Consider the following 17,275-nt stretch of genomic DNA (forward strand, 5'->3'; position numbering starts at 1 on the left):
CTTTGTCAAAGCTGTGCCCAAATACTAGTGTCCTCCAATAGCCTACTTTTGGTGAAGGCAGATACTAAACTCAGTCAGTCTTATAAAGCTGCCAAGTCTGCGAAAACATATGTATGCTTTGCATGTGCATGGCAAAATGAACACACACAAACGCATAGAGCTAGCTTATATTGAATCAGACCCTCAGCTCTACAGGCTCTCCGACAGAGGACTTCCACATCTCTTGCGACCTGTTCTTTTCAACTGGAGATGCCCAATATTGAACCTGGGACCTACTGATCTGGAGGTCAGTTTTTCCAAAGCGGTTGCATCAAGCCTGGACATCTGCTTTTCAACCAAACTAAAGAAACCCAAACAAGTCCCTGAGCATGTCTGGAGTAGCTCTTTAGATTTCAACATGAAACATGTGGAGTCCCTTTGGCTACTGTGCTTGGACTGGTGGTACGGAAACATAATTTGCAATGCTGTAGGCTGTAGAGCAGGCTGTAAGATCTTTCTGTGCTGTAAGAATTTTGGAAGCGAGGAACTACCCTTCTTTACATTATTATACAAGCAAACTTGTTTCCCCAAAGTCTACAGCACAGCTCACAGTGCCATATTAGATGTCACATTCTACTCACGGGTGCTCATGAACAGGGAAATGTCCTGTGCCAAAGAATGATACATGGATAAAAGCTGGTACTGCCTGAGGCAGGGGAAGCTGTTGCGAAACGTCAAAAGGTCACCTGGGATTTCCTCCAAGCATATCGGACAACTGAGTGGAGAAAGCTCCCTTGTCAAAAATAATTTTACCGACCAGTCCTAAATGTTAAGGCTGCTGGAAGCTCTTAAAAGCTTAAATCTCTAAGTAGAAATATACTGAACGTCTGATCTGTGAAATAAAGCCCAAGGAAATATGTGTAGTACCACTCAAAGAAAATCCTTCAAAAGATCAATCAAAATTCATAGATAGGCAAATATAATAAAAGATAAATAGGAAAAAAAAGTCTCAGATAAACTGCTTTAACAAGTCTGCTAGCAGGATATGACAAAAAGATGATAATCTGTACTTTTAAAAACTATGAAGACTCATTTATTTCTGACGTTTGGCCCGATCGTAGTCCCGAGAAGGGGTGGTGAACTGGAGGCTTAATCTGGTTGACTGAAGTCCACCTAATCTGCCCCCCCCCATCCCAAATTCTTAAACTAGAGATAAAGACAAAACAGCTCTGGCAACAAAGTGGAAAATCACATTGTGGAAAGAGGGCCAACACACTGGCTCGACACACCTCATTTTTGTGCTTTCCAGGAAAGCACATTTCTGATCAATGTTTTAGGCAGACAATTCTAGCCTACACAGAGGCAGAACATAGTGCCATGGTGTTTACGGAGGTTTCATTATCTACAGCAGTGGTCCCCAACCTTTTTATCACCGGGGACTGGTCAATGCTTGACAATTTTACTGAGGCCCGGGAGAGGGGGTAGTCTTTTGCTGAGGGACGTCGCCGCCGCCTGAACGCCTATTCCACTTGCTTTCCCGCCAGTGCCCCTGACTTCCTGCCACCCGCTGGGGGGCGCTGCCAGCAGCAGCTGCACAGTGCCATGCTGAGGGGGAGCCCCAGCCATTGCGGCCGCTGGAGAGCACCAAAGGTGAGCCAGCAACAGAGTGGCAGGACAGCCCCCAAGGCAGCAGCCGGAGATGAAGACGAGGAGGCCTGGTACCGACTGATCCGCAGACTGGTACTGGTCTCCGGGCCGGGGGTTGGGGACCACAGGTCTACAGAACACTGAGGACTTCTTACCAGAATCCAGACTGGCAAGACAATATAGAAAATATGACAAACCCCATTATCTACTTCCATGCACCGTTCTCAAATATCCAGTGTTTACAGCAACAATGTGTGTATATTGATGGGACACACATCAGTTTGTTCATTTTCAAATGTTCTGTTATCTACATAATCTAAAATATCCTCATCCTATTCTAGGTTTCAAATGTGACATAAAACGTGTTAGAAACTGCAGCAGCATTCAACTCTGCTGGTTTGGGGACACCAGAACAAGTCAGATAAAACAGGAGATAAATCCGTTTAAAAAGCTGACTTTCAGAGCACCAAGATCACTTTGAATTAGATATTAGCAACTTTAGGATAAGTGACGGCAAAGAATTTTTGTGGGAAGGTTTCTGCCTCTCTCCCATTCCCCTTTTACGTGACTTCCTTCTTGAACACCCTCAAAGCAAGGTACAGTTTGCACTCAGGCAAAATGAGTCATTAAATATTTTTTATTCATTAAATATTTATTTATTTAATTTATTTTATTTTATTCTTTAACTTATATACCGCCACTCTCAAGGGCTTGCGGCGGTGTACAATAAAATAATAAAAACAACCCAAAATCCCCAACGTTAAAAGATGGCTATCCATTAGAGTTAACTTCCCATCGCTCCCCTGTCCAGCTTGCAGTCAGGAGGTCTTTCATTAGGAGTGAGGGCCCTGATCTCACTCGTTCTAGGGGATCCCCTGATGGTAACTCTGGGACCTCAGCCTGGCCTCAACCATGCACCTGGCTGACGAGTTCCATCTTGTAGGCCCTACGGAAAGCTGATAACTCTGTCAGGGGCCTTAGCTCTTCCAGGAGCTCATTCCACCAGGCTAGGGCCAGGGCCAAAAAAGGGAGCCCCACAGCATCCAATAACTCCTCCCCAACAGCAACCCTCTGTGACTGGTTAAAGAGAAAGGAGATCAGCCATTGTAGTGCAGTCCCCCTAATCCCGGCTCCAGCAAAGTGGTAGGAAAACAACTCATAATCAACCACATCAAATGCAGCCAACAGATCTAAAAGTACAATGGCCGACCCGCCCAAGTCCAGATGGCACCAGATGTTGTTGGTCAAGACGACCAGCGTGATCTCCACCCTTCGGCCAGGACAGAAGCCTGACTGGTATGGGCCAAAGTTTCCTCCGAGAATGCTAGGAGCTGGTCTGCTGCGGCCTGCTCTACCACCTTACCCAGAAACTGGCAGTCTTCAAGCAAAGGTTGGATACACACTTATCTTGGATGCTTTAGGATGCTTTGGGCTGATCTTGCGCTGAGCAGGGGGTTGGACTAGATGGCCTGTATGGCCCCTTTCAACTCTATGATTCTGTGATTCTATGAAATGCAACATATGAAACTAGTTGGTAGCTGGCGGGGTCCTGCGGACTCAGAGATGGCCTTTTCAATAGGGGGCGAACCACTGCCTCCTTGAGCCCCCCTGGGAACTCTCCCGATATAAATGAGAGGTTCACAATTTCCCTCAAGAGGCCTCCTACCCGCTGGCTGCCTGACTTAAAAAGCCAGGACGGACAAGGATCTTAGGGGAAAGTGGTCGCCCTCGCTGAACCCAGTAACTTGTCCACTTCGGTTATTGAGAGCTGTCTGAAGCCATCAAACTCTAACTCCTGCGATGGTCATGGAGCTTCCAGTTCACTAACTGTATCAACCGTGGTAGGAAAGTCCCTGTGGAGCGACTGGACTACCTTGCTTTGTGCCCTCCAAAAGGGCTCATGAAACAGCTTGCAAGGTAAGCACCAAAAAATAAAAATAAAATTGAGTCCTAAAATGAACGCCGTTAGAGACAATAGCTCAAAATACTGCCCACTGATAAAACAGCAAGAATCAAATCATACAGCCAGTCAGTTTCCCGACACACTCCCCAGAAATTCCATTTTGAAATAAAAGGAAATGCAAATTGCTACGGATTCCTGGAAAGAGCAATTGCACTCCTTGCTTCATGGGATTCAAAGCATCTGAACATGACCGCCCTTCTGCCAATCAGAATTACAAGACAGGCAGGCAGACGAGCGGCATACGGGGTGTCTTAATAAATGTCACTCTACCTAGATATTACAGGGAAAGTGTGTGTGTGCTGCATTTCTCCAGAGGCAGATAGAAAAAGACACATTACATTTATAGCCCCTTTGTTCCAAGGTATTGGAGATGAGGCACATATGGTTCCCAGGCAGTCTTCCATCCAGACACTGTTGGGAACTGCTTAGCCCCAGCAAGGTTACTGCATGATTAGCTTCCTAGGTAGAAAGGAGGGAGCTCAGTGGGGATATTTATTTATTTAAAGCATTTCTATGCTGCCTTTATTCTGGAATAAGGGTCCCCAAGGTGGCAAACATCAGAACATCTCCACATCAAAAACAGCATTTATAATGAAGTATATTTAAAACAGCAGTCTAAAAAGCCTTGATGAGCCTGATCTTGTCCAAGCCTGGAAGCCAAGGAGGGTTTGACCACAGTACTTGGATGGAAGACCACCAGGGGTTGCTATGCAGAGGAAGGCAATGGCAAATCACCTCTGCTCACTTCTTACAGTAGGGAAGGTGTTCCAAAGTTTTTTTCTTGGGGCGTACAGCCCATCTAACCTCATATGATGGGCTTCCACAAATGACCTGATTGGATGGGAAGCTTCCTATGGGAGAAGTTATGCTGGCCCCAAATCAGCACTGTGAATTGATTCCAAAGTCAAACTGGGAGATAGTGTAGATGTAATACGGTTGTAAAGATTGAGTCCCTACAACCCACTCCAGTCAACATTCTAGCTACAGCAGGCCAGTCCAATCAACATTCCAGCCACCTTCTGGGCAGTCTTCAAGGACAACCCCACAAAGAGCGCATTGCAGTAATCTAATCGACATTTAAGAATGGCATGCATCATAGAGGTCAGGTCTTTTTTGCCCAGGAAGGGCCACAGCTGGCTAACCAATTGAAGCTGCTAAGGGACACTTATCCAGCAGTACGTGTAGGGTCAGCAGGACCCATGGACCATGTGAAGTGCAGCCCCATTCAACATGGGTGACACCTTAAAACCTGGGTCAAACCTTACTTTCACCAACAGTACTTACACCTTGTTGGGATTAAGCTTCAGTTTATTAGCCTGCATCCACTCCAAAACTGCCTTCCATCCCTAATTCAGGGTTTCTACAGCCTTCCTGGGGTCTGCTTGGTGAGATAAAACAGAGTGTCACCTGCATATTAGGGGTAACTCAGCCCAGAACTCCCCATGACCTCTTCCAACACCTTTATGTAGATATTGAAAAACATGGGGGACAAGATAGAACCTTGTGAGACACCAGAATCTATGGGGCAGAGTAGCAGTCCCACAACACCGTATTCTGAAACCTACTTTCCAGCTAAGACAAAACTACCCCAAACTCCTAATCCCTACCCAGAAAGGCAGTCCATAAGTATATCATGATTGAGGCTTTCATGCTCCACCAAGAGATTCAGATGGATTAACAGAGTTGCACTAACCTTGACCGTCACTTGGTGCAGGTCATCCACCAGGGTGACCAAGAATGTTTCACTCCATGACCAGGTCTGAAGCCAGATTAGAACAGATTCAAACAATCCATTTCATCCTGGAATCCCAGTTGTCCAGCCACCCAATCATATTGCTCAAGAATACTACATTTGAGACTATTTCAAGTCTCCTAAGTCCAGTTGCTTTAGAAATAGAGGCATCACTGACCACTTAAAGGCAGGAGTGACCATCACTCCTCTTAAGGTTACTGTCTCTTGTACCATGTCTGCTAGTTCCTCCCCTGCAAATTTAAGCAGCCAGGAGGGTCAAGGCAGTAGCATAGTGTTTCTGTTGGGCAGATATACATAGGTGGCATTCATGTGTAGTTGTTATGTCAAGAAAGACCCTTAGTATCCAACTTCTGGATAATATCACAGGCAATACTGGAAAAAGGAGAATGTAATACACACATAGGTTCCATGAATCGTATGAAATATGTATATGCTGTAAGCAAACAGTTGCTGGGTGGGACACAACCTGATTGATTTTGTGATACTTTAATCCTCAGAACAAGTAATTTTAAGGAGATTTCTTCAAACATACTATTGGATTTTCCTGAGAAAATGTCACCCCAAAGCAGTCTCACTAAACACTTTCACCCCTAGTATTTCTAGCAGATGTTTTACAATAGAGGAACACTATCACACGACCAGTTTAAACAAGGATTATCTCAGTGAAGCTGGAAATAGGCCAAAGGAAGCTGCCTGATATTCTATTCAAAGGTATTCCATGGAAGTGCCTTTGTTTCCATCATGAAACGACTCCTCCCATGGCTCAGGCCTCACAACATACAAACTGAAATGGACACTCAGTTCTGAGGGTTTTAACTGACAGGTAGACAACAATCATTTCACACAGGTGTACCATTCCTCAGTGCTTAGACATAGTTAGGCAATTGGGAGGAGTCAGTGGGACCGCATACTCCCTCCACCAATCCTCTCTCTTCAGGAACACAAAGTCCTGTCACAAGACAAATCTGTTAACCTTAATTAGTATGGGAGGTAGCCATACAACTTCAGTTGACCAGAGTTTCCACTTAACCCAAGACCTGAAACAGCTTTAAACCACAGATCCAATCATGGTTTAAGTAGTTAGCTCTTCCTTCAAGATGACCATGGTTAAAGCCGGGCGGTAGAAATTCATGAGCCAGATAGGAAGTGATCTTGGTAGGGTTGCATACATACAATAAAATTTGAAAGCCACATAACAGGATGAGAGATGGCAACTGCCTGGAGAAAAAAGGAGTGTTTATTATCAAGTGTTTATTAAAGGAACATGACATTTTTTCTCTTCTTGGCTTGTTGGCAAGCCTAGATGTTAGTGAAAGTTCCTGCTTACTTATTACTAGACAAATAGGAACGCTACTTCCATACTGCTTACCAGACAAATAGGAACGCTATTTCCGTACTGCTTCATGACGTTAATTTTCTTATATATTTGTTATGTTGGCAAAAAGGTGGGATATACACTTCAGTTGTCTGCCACACTCTCAACTAGGAACTTTCCCTCTAATATCTATTTCTCCACTTTGCCAACTCTTTTATTCTTTGGTCTCCCACCCCAATTTTTCCTTGCACTGTGTATTTATCCTCCACTTGGTCTCTCCAGACATCTCCCACTGGCTTCCACATTCACCATAACTGCATGTCAAAACTCTTATTTTCATGTTGCCTTTTTTCCTATTTAAAAGTGGATAAATTCCTATCAGACCTCATTGAGACTAGGAAATATACTGCAGAATATATCTCATCAATCAGGGGCTACATCATCAGATGTATGTTACCCGTATCTGGTACCCTTCACAAACAAGTACAAAAGGAAGAGGGGATGATGGTGGGGGTAGGAATGTTATTTCAAAGTGAAGCTAAGTGTTCTTGAAGTTCCAGAGATGCAATCCTTATGCAGAACATTAAGTAAAGACCTAGCTCAACATTCACTGCAAAATTTCTCCATTGATTTCATAGTGCACAGGACTGAACTGGAATTGATGCAATCAATAACCACAGCAAATAAATGTGATCAATAACCACAGCAAATAAATAACATCCATAGGGGGAGAACTATTTCCTGAAATGAACTAATTGAGAAAGACCAAATAAGACAGTGTCAAATCTGTGTATGAAATCAGTAGTTTCACACTGAAATCTCTCTTTGAACCTTTTTTTTTTTTTTGCTGAAGCATGGCATCTTTTATGGCTCTTACTGTATTTTGTTTAACCCATCATTAAAGGTAAAGGTAAAGGTATCCCCTGTGCAAGGACTGGGTCATGTCTGACCCTTGGGGTGACGCCCTCTAGCGTTTTCATGGCAGACTCAATACGGAGTGGTTTGCCAGTGCCTTCCTCAGTCATTACCGTTTACCCCCCAGCAAGCTGGGTACTCATTTTACCGACCTCGGGAGGATGGAAGGCTGAGTCAACCTTGGGCCGGCTGCTGGGATTGAACTCCCTGCCTCATGGGCAAAGCTTTCAGACTGCATGACTGCTGCCTTACCACTCTGCACCACAAGAGGCTCTCACCCATCATTAAATCACTCCTCAAACCTACTTCTTCAGAAAACCATATTTTTAAAAAAAATCAGAACTACTGCCATCAGCCTCCAAAGAATTTCTGCCATCAGCAACATGCCTGCATAACTGTACCTTATATCTGCACTTGTTTACAACCCATCCTTTTCTCTCTTTTTTCTGCTTGCATTGAACTTTTATGAAAGGGACTTTTCTGGCATGCAGCACTTTCCAGCCCTTGGAACTTTGTACACAGTACACTACAGATCAAAATGCACAGGGCTGCAAGCATTCCGATATCTGTCCGTTTCCGATAAGTGAGCTAGCGGCTCCCCACAGTGGAGCAAACAGCAAGTGGGACAGACAACCTGCTTTCTATCATTTTTGGTGGCAAAAAGTACTTTGGAGAGTAGAAGAGACTTAGGAAAAAGTATGAATCTACAGCAGGGCTTTCGTAGTGCTCCAAACAATAAAACTCCTCTTCCTGCCTCCTTTAGGCTGATTTAAAACCCTGCTGATCTGAAACACAGGCTTGCAATGCAGTGCATAGGGCAGGTTTTTTTAAAGATAAACCCCACTGCACAGTGTATGTGTGAAAAGGAGCCACAGAGGACCTCCTCTCCACCCGCTAGTAGTAGGAGGGAGGGGGGGGGAGTTGAGCTACCATTCTTGCCATGCCGGCAATATTGGCAATGTTATTATTGTTTTATGGGGTTTTAATGGGGAATTGCGATATTGTTACCCGCCACGAGCCGCAAGGGAGTGGCGGGCTATAAATCTAATAATAATAATAATAATAATAATAATAATAATAATAATAATAATAATAATAGATGGTTCCCCCCCACTTTCCCCTTAGACACTGGACAGCTATGTTGTTATACAAGGTGAGAATGCTCAAGCAATTCTAAACTAGGAGCCATTTTCTCCCATGCCGGCTCATTTGAGGTTATTGTGCTTCTCCAAGGAATTGTAAACTTCATTTGCCAGTGATAACAGCCCTGCTATATTTTTATATTGTCATGATTCAGGGACGAAAGACTTTGCTCCTGTAACAAGATGACAAAGAGATAATAGCTGAGATGCTGCCAGAAGTTGTGCCGCTATTTGTCTCACTTCAGATGTTGGTTCCACGCTGAATGTATAAGCCAGGGGTAGACAAACTGTGGCCCTCCAGGTGTCCATGGACTACAATTCCCATGAGCCCCTGCCAGAGAATGCTGGCAGGGGCTCATGGGAATTGTAGTCCACGGACATTTGGAAGGCTGCAGTTTGACTACCCCTGGTATAAGCCAACCAGATGTCGAAACAAGTCTCTCCAGAAACCGATCATGGAAACATATCTACCAAAAGGAAGAAGACGATTCAGACCTTCGCTGCCCAAATCAACCATCCTTCCTGATCTTCATACCATGTAATCTCATCTCCTCAAAAGTCCCTACAAATCCCCTCAAAAATCTCAGTTCAGTTCCCATGTATCCAACACAAACCCTTTCCCCTTATTTTGAAAAAGTACTGCATGGTGTTGCTGACTAGCATGTCTTTATCCAGCAAAACTCCTCCCTGATATGAATTATTACTGATATATTTCTAAACTGCCTCTCTCCCACAGGGCTCGAGGCAGTATGCAACTTATTAAAAATACATACGTACATACTTTATTAATAACACATTCTAAAAATTACTCATTAAAAACTTAAAAGCCTATTTACCTGTCAACTAATTTTAACTAACTATTCCTCCTATTCTGCCACCTTTTTTCTTTCCTCACCTGTTGAATATGTGGGCACTTCAGTGGCATGGACAAGAAGAGAGTGGGGAAGAACTGCAAGGATCAGAGGGGCGTCCCTTTCAGGAGGTTGCCTGGTGGAAGAGTGCCACCTTGCAGGATATGTGGAGCTGTAATAGCTCTGTCAGGGTCCTAGTCTCAGGTGGCATCTCATTCCACCAGGCTGGAGCCAAGGCCCCGGCTCTGCTTAAGGCCAGGCAGATGGCTTTGGGGCCAGGGACTGCCTACAGTTTTGCACCAGATGACCTAAGTGCTCTCTAGGGGACATATTGGCAGAGACAGTTCCTTAGATACATAGGTCCCGGATTATGGAGAGCTCTGAAGGTCAGTACCAACACCTTGAACTTGAACCAGAACTTTACTTGGAGCCAATGCAGACTGGTCAAATATTATTTATTGCTTTATTATTTATAATTCCATTTCTATCCCGCCACTCCTGTGACCAGCTTGTGGCGGCTAACAATCAGAATAAAAGCACAGTAAAACCCATAATGAAACCTCTTAGAAATAACAACATAATCCCCAAATCAATTGGCGACTGATAAGACTCCCCCATTCCCCCACTCACACAGATAGATACATCTCCAGAGAAATTAGAGGAGCCGACCTAGATCTTGATCAATGAAGAATAAGGAGGGGAGCCCAGATCTTATAGACCCGACCTCAACCAAAGAGCTGGGGGAAGAGCTCCCTCTTGCAGGCCCTGCAAAACTTCGAAAACTCCGACCTTTTGAATTAAAGATGACCATGTCTCCTTATCCATTGACTCAAAGTATGCCATAGCTGGGTTTCTTCTTTGGAGGGAAAGGCTTAGTTCATTGGGAACTTTCCAGAGACAAATAGTGCAAAAATGATCTGACATTGATGGGGGAAAGGACTTTCTACTAGAAGGGAGAGTCAACAGCTCCATCTGGGTTCTGCCAATGCCCACCCAGATTAGAAACCTCTATGCAGACTTAATTTTGAGGGCTGAAAGAGAGTATTTCATTTAGCAGTGCAAACCATTGTGGATTATATGGTGTGATCTGTATTAAATAAAAATGTGCTGTTTAAAAAGTGCAGTTGCTTACCTTTCAGCTGATCACAAAGATTGAAACAGTTCATGTGGAGGATGCAGCTGTAACTGCATGTATCCTACAGACAGTAGGCAGGCCTGCATACAGAGATATTATACATATACATTCCTTTCCTTTATTTCAGATATTGTTGAAGAAAATAAGTGAACAGGAAGGAATGCGTCACTTTCTTTGCCTTATTCCTTTGTACCCTAACTGTCCTCCTTTGCTGGCACTGAGGGGCTTATTCCATTTTGTCGACCTTGAGTAAGATCCGGAGACCCTCTTCTTGGATCTGTCCTTCCACTTGTGGCTAGAGAAGCATTTCTGCAATTCCCTCCTTCTACTTCAGACTTCCCAACAATGCACTCCTGGTGTTTCTAAGCGCAACCTCGAGGATCTCTCCCCTAGACCTATGTTTAAGGAGTGTATGGATTGCAACAGGAGGAAAAGGGGGGGGGGGGTCTGTTCCATAAGTTGTGTTCTGGATCTACCACTCCTGCTTAGCTATGTTTATTTATTTAAAACATAAATAATGTCAGAGAAAGCCAAATAGCAATGGGAGCGGTTGGACAGAAATCCAATAAATAAATAAGAATAAAATAAATAAGAAATATAGGAATGGAAAGGAGGAGACGTAAAGTTATTTAAAATGTTTCAGCTCTTTTCACACAATGCAAAATCAGTTCTTTGAAAAACAAATTAACTGCCTAAGGCTTGTCAAACAGCTATTATACACAAACTCTTCTGGGTTTATTATATTTAGGAAAATGGTAACTAAATATTAGTTTGCCCAATATATTATCACCTGCATTTGAACAATTTTAGCCCTCCTTAAGCATGGCCACATGGGGAGAAACGTGTTGTGCAAACCAGGCAGACTCCAAAAATGCCCTTTCTCCAGCCGCCTTAATCATGGAATGGCTGCTGGACATATTCATGATTGCCTGGTCGGCGTTGTTCATTTCTCCATATGTACTCAAGGAAAGACTAGACAGATCAGAAGAAAATACAGTACCCAACCTGGGCAAAAGTCTCGGGTTTTCAGTGTCAAATGGTTGTGTGTTTATAATCTGGTACAAAGTTCCCTCGTGGTTCTTTTATGTCACAAGGGAAGAAGGAAAACCCTAGGAAAATGCCACTGCGCCTGTTATGCAAATAACTCACTTGGGTGTGCCTAGACAAATACTGTTTTTTTAACCACAGATCTGATTTAACTATGTGCATTAATGTTGTACAGAATCAGGTGCGACAAGCTACGTTTCTCATTAGAAAAACAACCCTACTAAATCCTTTGGTTTTACGTATGGATTCAGGGCCTGAAAGGCTTCTGCATTTACAACAAACCTGTGATGTTACACTTTTCTGATGATGACTCTTGGTACTATCTTCTCTGTCCTATGGAAGGGCAATGCTTTTCATCTACTGATGTAGAGCTATATGGCACTTTTCACATGAATTAGATGCATACATATGAAGGCTCAAGACCTGCAGGCAAGAAGGGAACTCTATGTAGCATAGTCTGAGCTCAGCTCCTTCCATCTTCACTCTGACCTGTAAATGAAGAAAACTGCAGCCTGCCAGAACGGGATTATCATGGGGAGTAAAGGCCAAACCAGATGCAAATGGCTCCAGAAATAAAGTAGGAGGTGTCACCTACTCGACCTTTGCTCTTTCCTCAGAAACACCTGCCTCTTTGTGGACAAAGAGGACATTGTCCCTAGTGTCTAGATCGCTGGATTTGGACGATTAGGGGAAAATACTCAACAACTGCTTTAGGATGCTTTGGGCTGATCCTGCGTTGAGTAGGGGGTTGGACTAGATGGCCTGTATGGCCCCTTCCAACTCTATGATTCTATGATTCTATTCTATGACTAGTAAAAAAGCCCATTGTATCCAGAAGACAATGGGCGCTAGCAGGCAGGGACCAGAGGGAGGGGCAGGCGAGGGACAGAGCAAGGGACAGGGTACCTGAAAGAGGAGGCGGGTGGCGGCTCCTCGGCGTCTCCTGGTTTTTGGTGGGGAGTCCCAGGCGTGGTGTGCTGGGCTGCGGCGGGTCCTGTGCGTTTATTTGATCTTCTGCGGCTGGGGGGGGGGTTGGTTCTTTCCGCTGCTTCCAGGAGGCCACGGCCGCGGATCAGGCCGCGCCCGGCCGCGCCCGCGGGGCCGCGCCCGGCCGCGCCCGCGGGGCCGCGCCCGGCCGCGCCCGCGGGGCCGCGCCCGGCCGCGCCCGCGGGGCCGCGCCCGGCCGCGCCCGCGGATCGGGCCGCACCCGCGAGCCGCGCCCGCGGATCGGGCCGCGTGGGCGCGGCCCGGCCGTGGTTCCCTCTCGGCGGCTGGAGTCTCGGCGGCTGGAGTCTTGCCGGGGGCTCCCTCAGGGGCCGGCCTGACTCGTCAGGCCGGGAGCAACTGCGAGCCGCGCTGCGCGCGGCTCGCAGTTACTGAGGCTGGGAATCAGAGGGACCAATCGGCAGGCGCTTCGCGCCTGCCGATTGGTCCCTCTGATTGTCTGTCATGAGGAAGGGTCCAATCCGGACCCTTCCTCATCCCGGACACATCCCGCCCCAGAACCCCTTACTATTTTATTTAGTCCGTGGCGCCCGCGGCGCCACGGGCGGTGTACAGATGATTCTATCCAATTGTTGTATGAGCTATAGTTGTACATATCTAACACATTTAACTACTCATATGGATTAGATATATACAATAGTTGTTATTCATTAAACATGAAAGATTTATGAACAGGTAGGTAACAACCAAAAATGACAACCAAAAATGACACTTAGTAGGAAAAAAATTAGTAACCGCCTGATAACTTTCTATCTTCTATCAGAACCCCCTTTTTATTGGCTGTGCCCTTATGAGAGAGAGAAGGTTAGGCTTACATATCTATGGTGCTATAGGCTATAGAAATATCTACTCACAACCTGCTTGTATCTCAGGGGGAGTATTCAAAAGCATCATGGCAGTGGCAGCATCAATGTCAGGATCTGGAAAAATCAACCAATAAATATATTAATTTACAAGTGGGCCAATTCCCTCCCCCTTCTAGTTTCCAGAATGAACTGAAACTCTACAGTGAAAGAGCTGCAAAAGATTATTGGGAGTAGAAAACGCCTGTGATTTATTTAATTTTGAAGTTGCATATGGTCTCAGATAAGCATCCTGTGCTGAAATTTGTCACCCCTTTGCGGGTCCATGTGAGTATGCAAGTTGCTGTTTCATCAGTCTCAAGCTTCTATTGAGATTTTATTTTGTTAGTGATTACAAGATGATCCCTACAGATGCAGCGTCTGCACGCAAATGGAATGCCAGAGGCTCAGCAGAGCTCCCCTCTTCCCATATCAGCATATGTTTGAGGAGTTCATCAGACCCCTATGGGGATAGAAATGCATAAGGGCCTCTCCTGTCTCCTCCTCTTGACTGCTTAGGAGCTACTCAAGCTCTGTGACAGTACTCCTGCAGGGGAGTGGATCATACCCTAACACCTGATTTCAAAGGCCGTGTGCAGCAGTCAGGTCACAAAGCAGGAATCAGTAGATTTAGAAGAAGAGTTGGTTCTTATATGGCGCTTTTCTCTACCTGAAGGAGGCTCAAAGCGGCTTACAGTCGCTTTCCCTTTCCTCTCCCCACAACAGACACCCTGTGAGGTGGGTGAGGCTGAGAGAGCCCTGATATCACTGCTCGGTCAGAACAGCTTTATCAGTGCTGTGGCGAGCCCAAGGCCACCCAGCTGGCTGCATGTGGGGGAGCGCAGAATCAAACCCGGCTCGCCAGATTAGAAGTCCGCACTCCTAACCACTACACCTAACTGGCTCTCTTAGCTAGTTTGAGTAACCTTACTCAGGTCCAACACAAACTATGGCATTGGGTCGTTTTTTCCCCTGTACTACCAAGAATTTAAACCACATCTGCATGGAGAACTTTTTTAAAACGTGCAAAACTAGAGCGGTACCCGGAACCATTTGCATCGGGCAGCCTGTTACTTTTAATACAAGGATCATCAGTTGTCTGGTGTTATCCCTAATCGGTTCCTGAATCCATCGTGCGCAGTCAGTTGACAGATGGTACGTAAGGGACACAGAGCAAAATATGATCCTTTTATAACTATATTCACTTGTCTCCAAGAGGAGGCCGCGCGGCTGCCATGGAAATCGAGGTAACCATGACAACGGTAAACAACCTAGAAGGGCCAGTGAATAAGCTGAAAAGAACATCTGCCCTGGCAAAGCGTCCCAGCTGCCCTAAGGGCAAAACTCGCTAATCGTGTAGTGATGCCGTGTGACAGAGAAAGCCGTCTATGCCATGTCCAAATAAATGAAGTGTGCAATTGAAGCAGACACAAAAATGCACACCCTTGTTGACGGCGGCTTCTGTACCGCTAAACCGAATGACTAATGGACTTGGGGTGAGGTGGAGGGGAGGGGGGAGAAATACTTGTCACTATTTATACTAAATTACATACCACAAAATTCAATTTGCCGTTAATAGCTTCTTGGCACTTTATTTGGGGTATTACGTTGGAGAATCACATTTTAGCATTAAAAATACATGTTTCATATTTTTTATAAATGCAGTTCAATTTCAAGGGTAATAATGTAATGGGGTACAAAAGCCCTACGATCTATTAATAAATGCAGACTTTGCACAATGGGAAAGACAGTAATGGCTACTTCGGACAAACAGACCCGGACACACGGACACTTTCCCTATGTCATCTTTCCATTCCTTTCTTGATGATGCTGACAGGGTCTTGATTGACAACACAATAAACGCAGCATCAGCTAGAAGCTGTGCTGCCACACAGTACTCCTCCTGCTCTGATATGCACTCATTAGTCGTTCTAGAAGAGAAGACAACCTTGCGCAGGGTTGCACAGGGCTCTGTCAAGACAAGAGACAGACAGGCGGACAGAAGAGGCCACAAAGTCCAGGCTGATTAGAGAAGAAGATCTGTGCCTGCAGTACACTTTGGTTGGGATAATATTTTCAGCAGCCCACATGTGTTCGTGATGTGCAGTCCTGTTCAGACAGGTTTTCTGCTTGAGGATTCATGTGAGGTAATCTTTGCATTATGGCATCACTGAACATGATCCGTTAGGTTTATGTGAGTAGATGAGGCTTGAAAACTGTTGGGTTAGGTAAATCACTGGTTTCATCTTACCCAGCATGACTATCCTAAAATCAATTATTTTTAATGCTACTTCAGGGGCTTGCACACTCGCAGTGAGGAGGTAGCAATCCTAACACAATTCCAAAGACTTTGGTTTACTGGTTCCTGGCCCAAATATCTGCACCACAGGTTGATACCTCTGTGTAATCCATACGGTAGTGGATGAAGTAATTCACATCATTATACTCACAACCCACGATGGGACATGCAATACTTCCATCACTGTGAATCAAGGGCCATAGTCAAGGAAGCTGAAAAGCACATGTGATGTGCAAGTGCACTATATCCAGTGACGATCACCATATCCATCAACAGGGCAGTATTTCAGATCTCTTCTAGTTTCACCCATGTATTGTATGTGCAAAAAGTTATATATGACACTTGCTGCACACTAGCACTTCTTTCTAGGGCACTGAGCGCATTTACTGAAATCAGCGACTGACTATAATGAAATGCTGAAGCAGAAATTGCAAAACTGGCTCTTCAGTTAATAAATTTACAGGCAAATGCACAGGGTCTCTAACTGTGACATAAAAGGACAGTATTTTTACATTGTCATTAGCACCAAGAAAGAATAAAATGTTCTTCTGCAATCTAAAGTACATCGCTAGCCTGAAATTACACTGGCTTTTATATGCATTTTACAATAATCCAGTACAAGACACTGCACTGAGAAGATACCAAAGCTGTAGACCATTAATCTTTTCTAGGACAGCAATTCTCAGGTTCAAATGAGCCATTGTTAGTGTTTTCAAAAAGGTTTTCAGAAAGTTCATCACTGAACAATATGTACCGCTGATAACAGAAATCCTTCTCCTATTTATTTTCTTCATTGTGTACAAGAACTGCTGTTGAATTACATTTAGTATGCGATAATAGCATTTTACTACTGAATTAAAAATGGATAGAGTTACAAAAATTACTACTAACTGAAGAAGTTAAGCTCTCCTCTTTCAGCCTTTGCTTTTCCAGCTTTTGCTACATTGAATTTTGCCCGAGAATGAATCTACATCAACTAGACCCTCAATTCTCTGAAACACCAACTAAATGAAAATAATCAGAACATAATCACAGAAGAAAAAAGTTCCAGACATTTGAGGCCTGATGGTTATATACGGTAGCTAAGAAGCAAGAAAAGCTTTATAGGGGAACAGACTGCTTAAAATTGTGGTAGATGTACATTAAACAGAGTGTCTAATAAAAACATAAACTATTGTTTTCAGGTGCGAAGTCATGTCCGACCCATCGCGACCCCATGGACAATGATCCTCCAGGCTTTCCTGTCCTCTACCATTCTCTGGAGTCCATTTAAGTTTGCAACATAAACTATACTTTATGCAATAATCTCTGCTCTGCTTACCCATTAAATGTACAACATGCATATATCCAGCCTTTTAGTTCAACAATGACCCTACAGTTAT

General features: G+C 44.5%; 1 protein-coding gene across 7 annotated transcripts in view; it reads right to left on the reverse strand.

Annotated features, from left to right (window-relative positions):
- The window catches only part of FOXN3 (forkhead box N3), a 226,303-nt gene that overhangs the window by 23,873 nt on the left and 185,155 nt on the right, over window positions 1-17,275 (reverse strand). For 6 of the 7 annotated variants that reach the window (XM_077323446.1, XM_077323441.1, XM_077323445.1 and 3 more), the window contains one exon: window positions 13,607-13,672. In XM_077323446.1, the coding sequence (XP_077179561.1) occupies window positions 13,607-13,672 (66 nt within the window). The remainder of the gene's footprint in view (window positions 1-13,606; window positions 13,673-17,275) is intronic. The other variant, XM_077323448.1, reaches the window with a different exon arrangement.

Source organism: Paroedura picta, chromosome 2 (genome assembly GCF_049243985.1).
Source record: "Paroedura picta isolate Pp20150507F chromosome 2, Ppicta_v3.0, whole genome shotgun sequence".
NCBI classification, from domain to species: Eukaryota; Metazoa; Chordata; class Lepidosauria; order Squamata; family Gekkonidae; genus Paroedura; species Paroedura picta.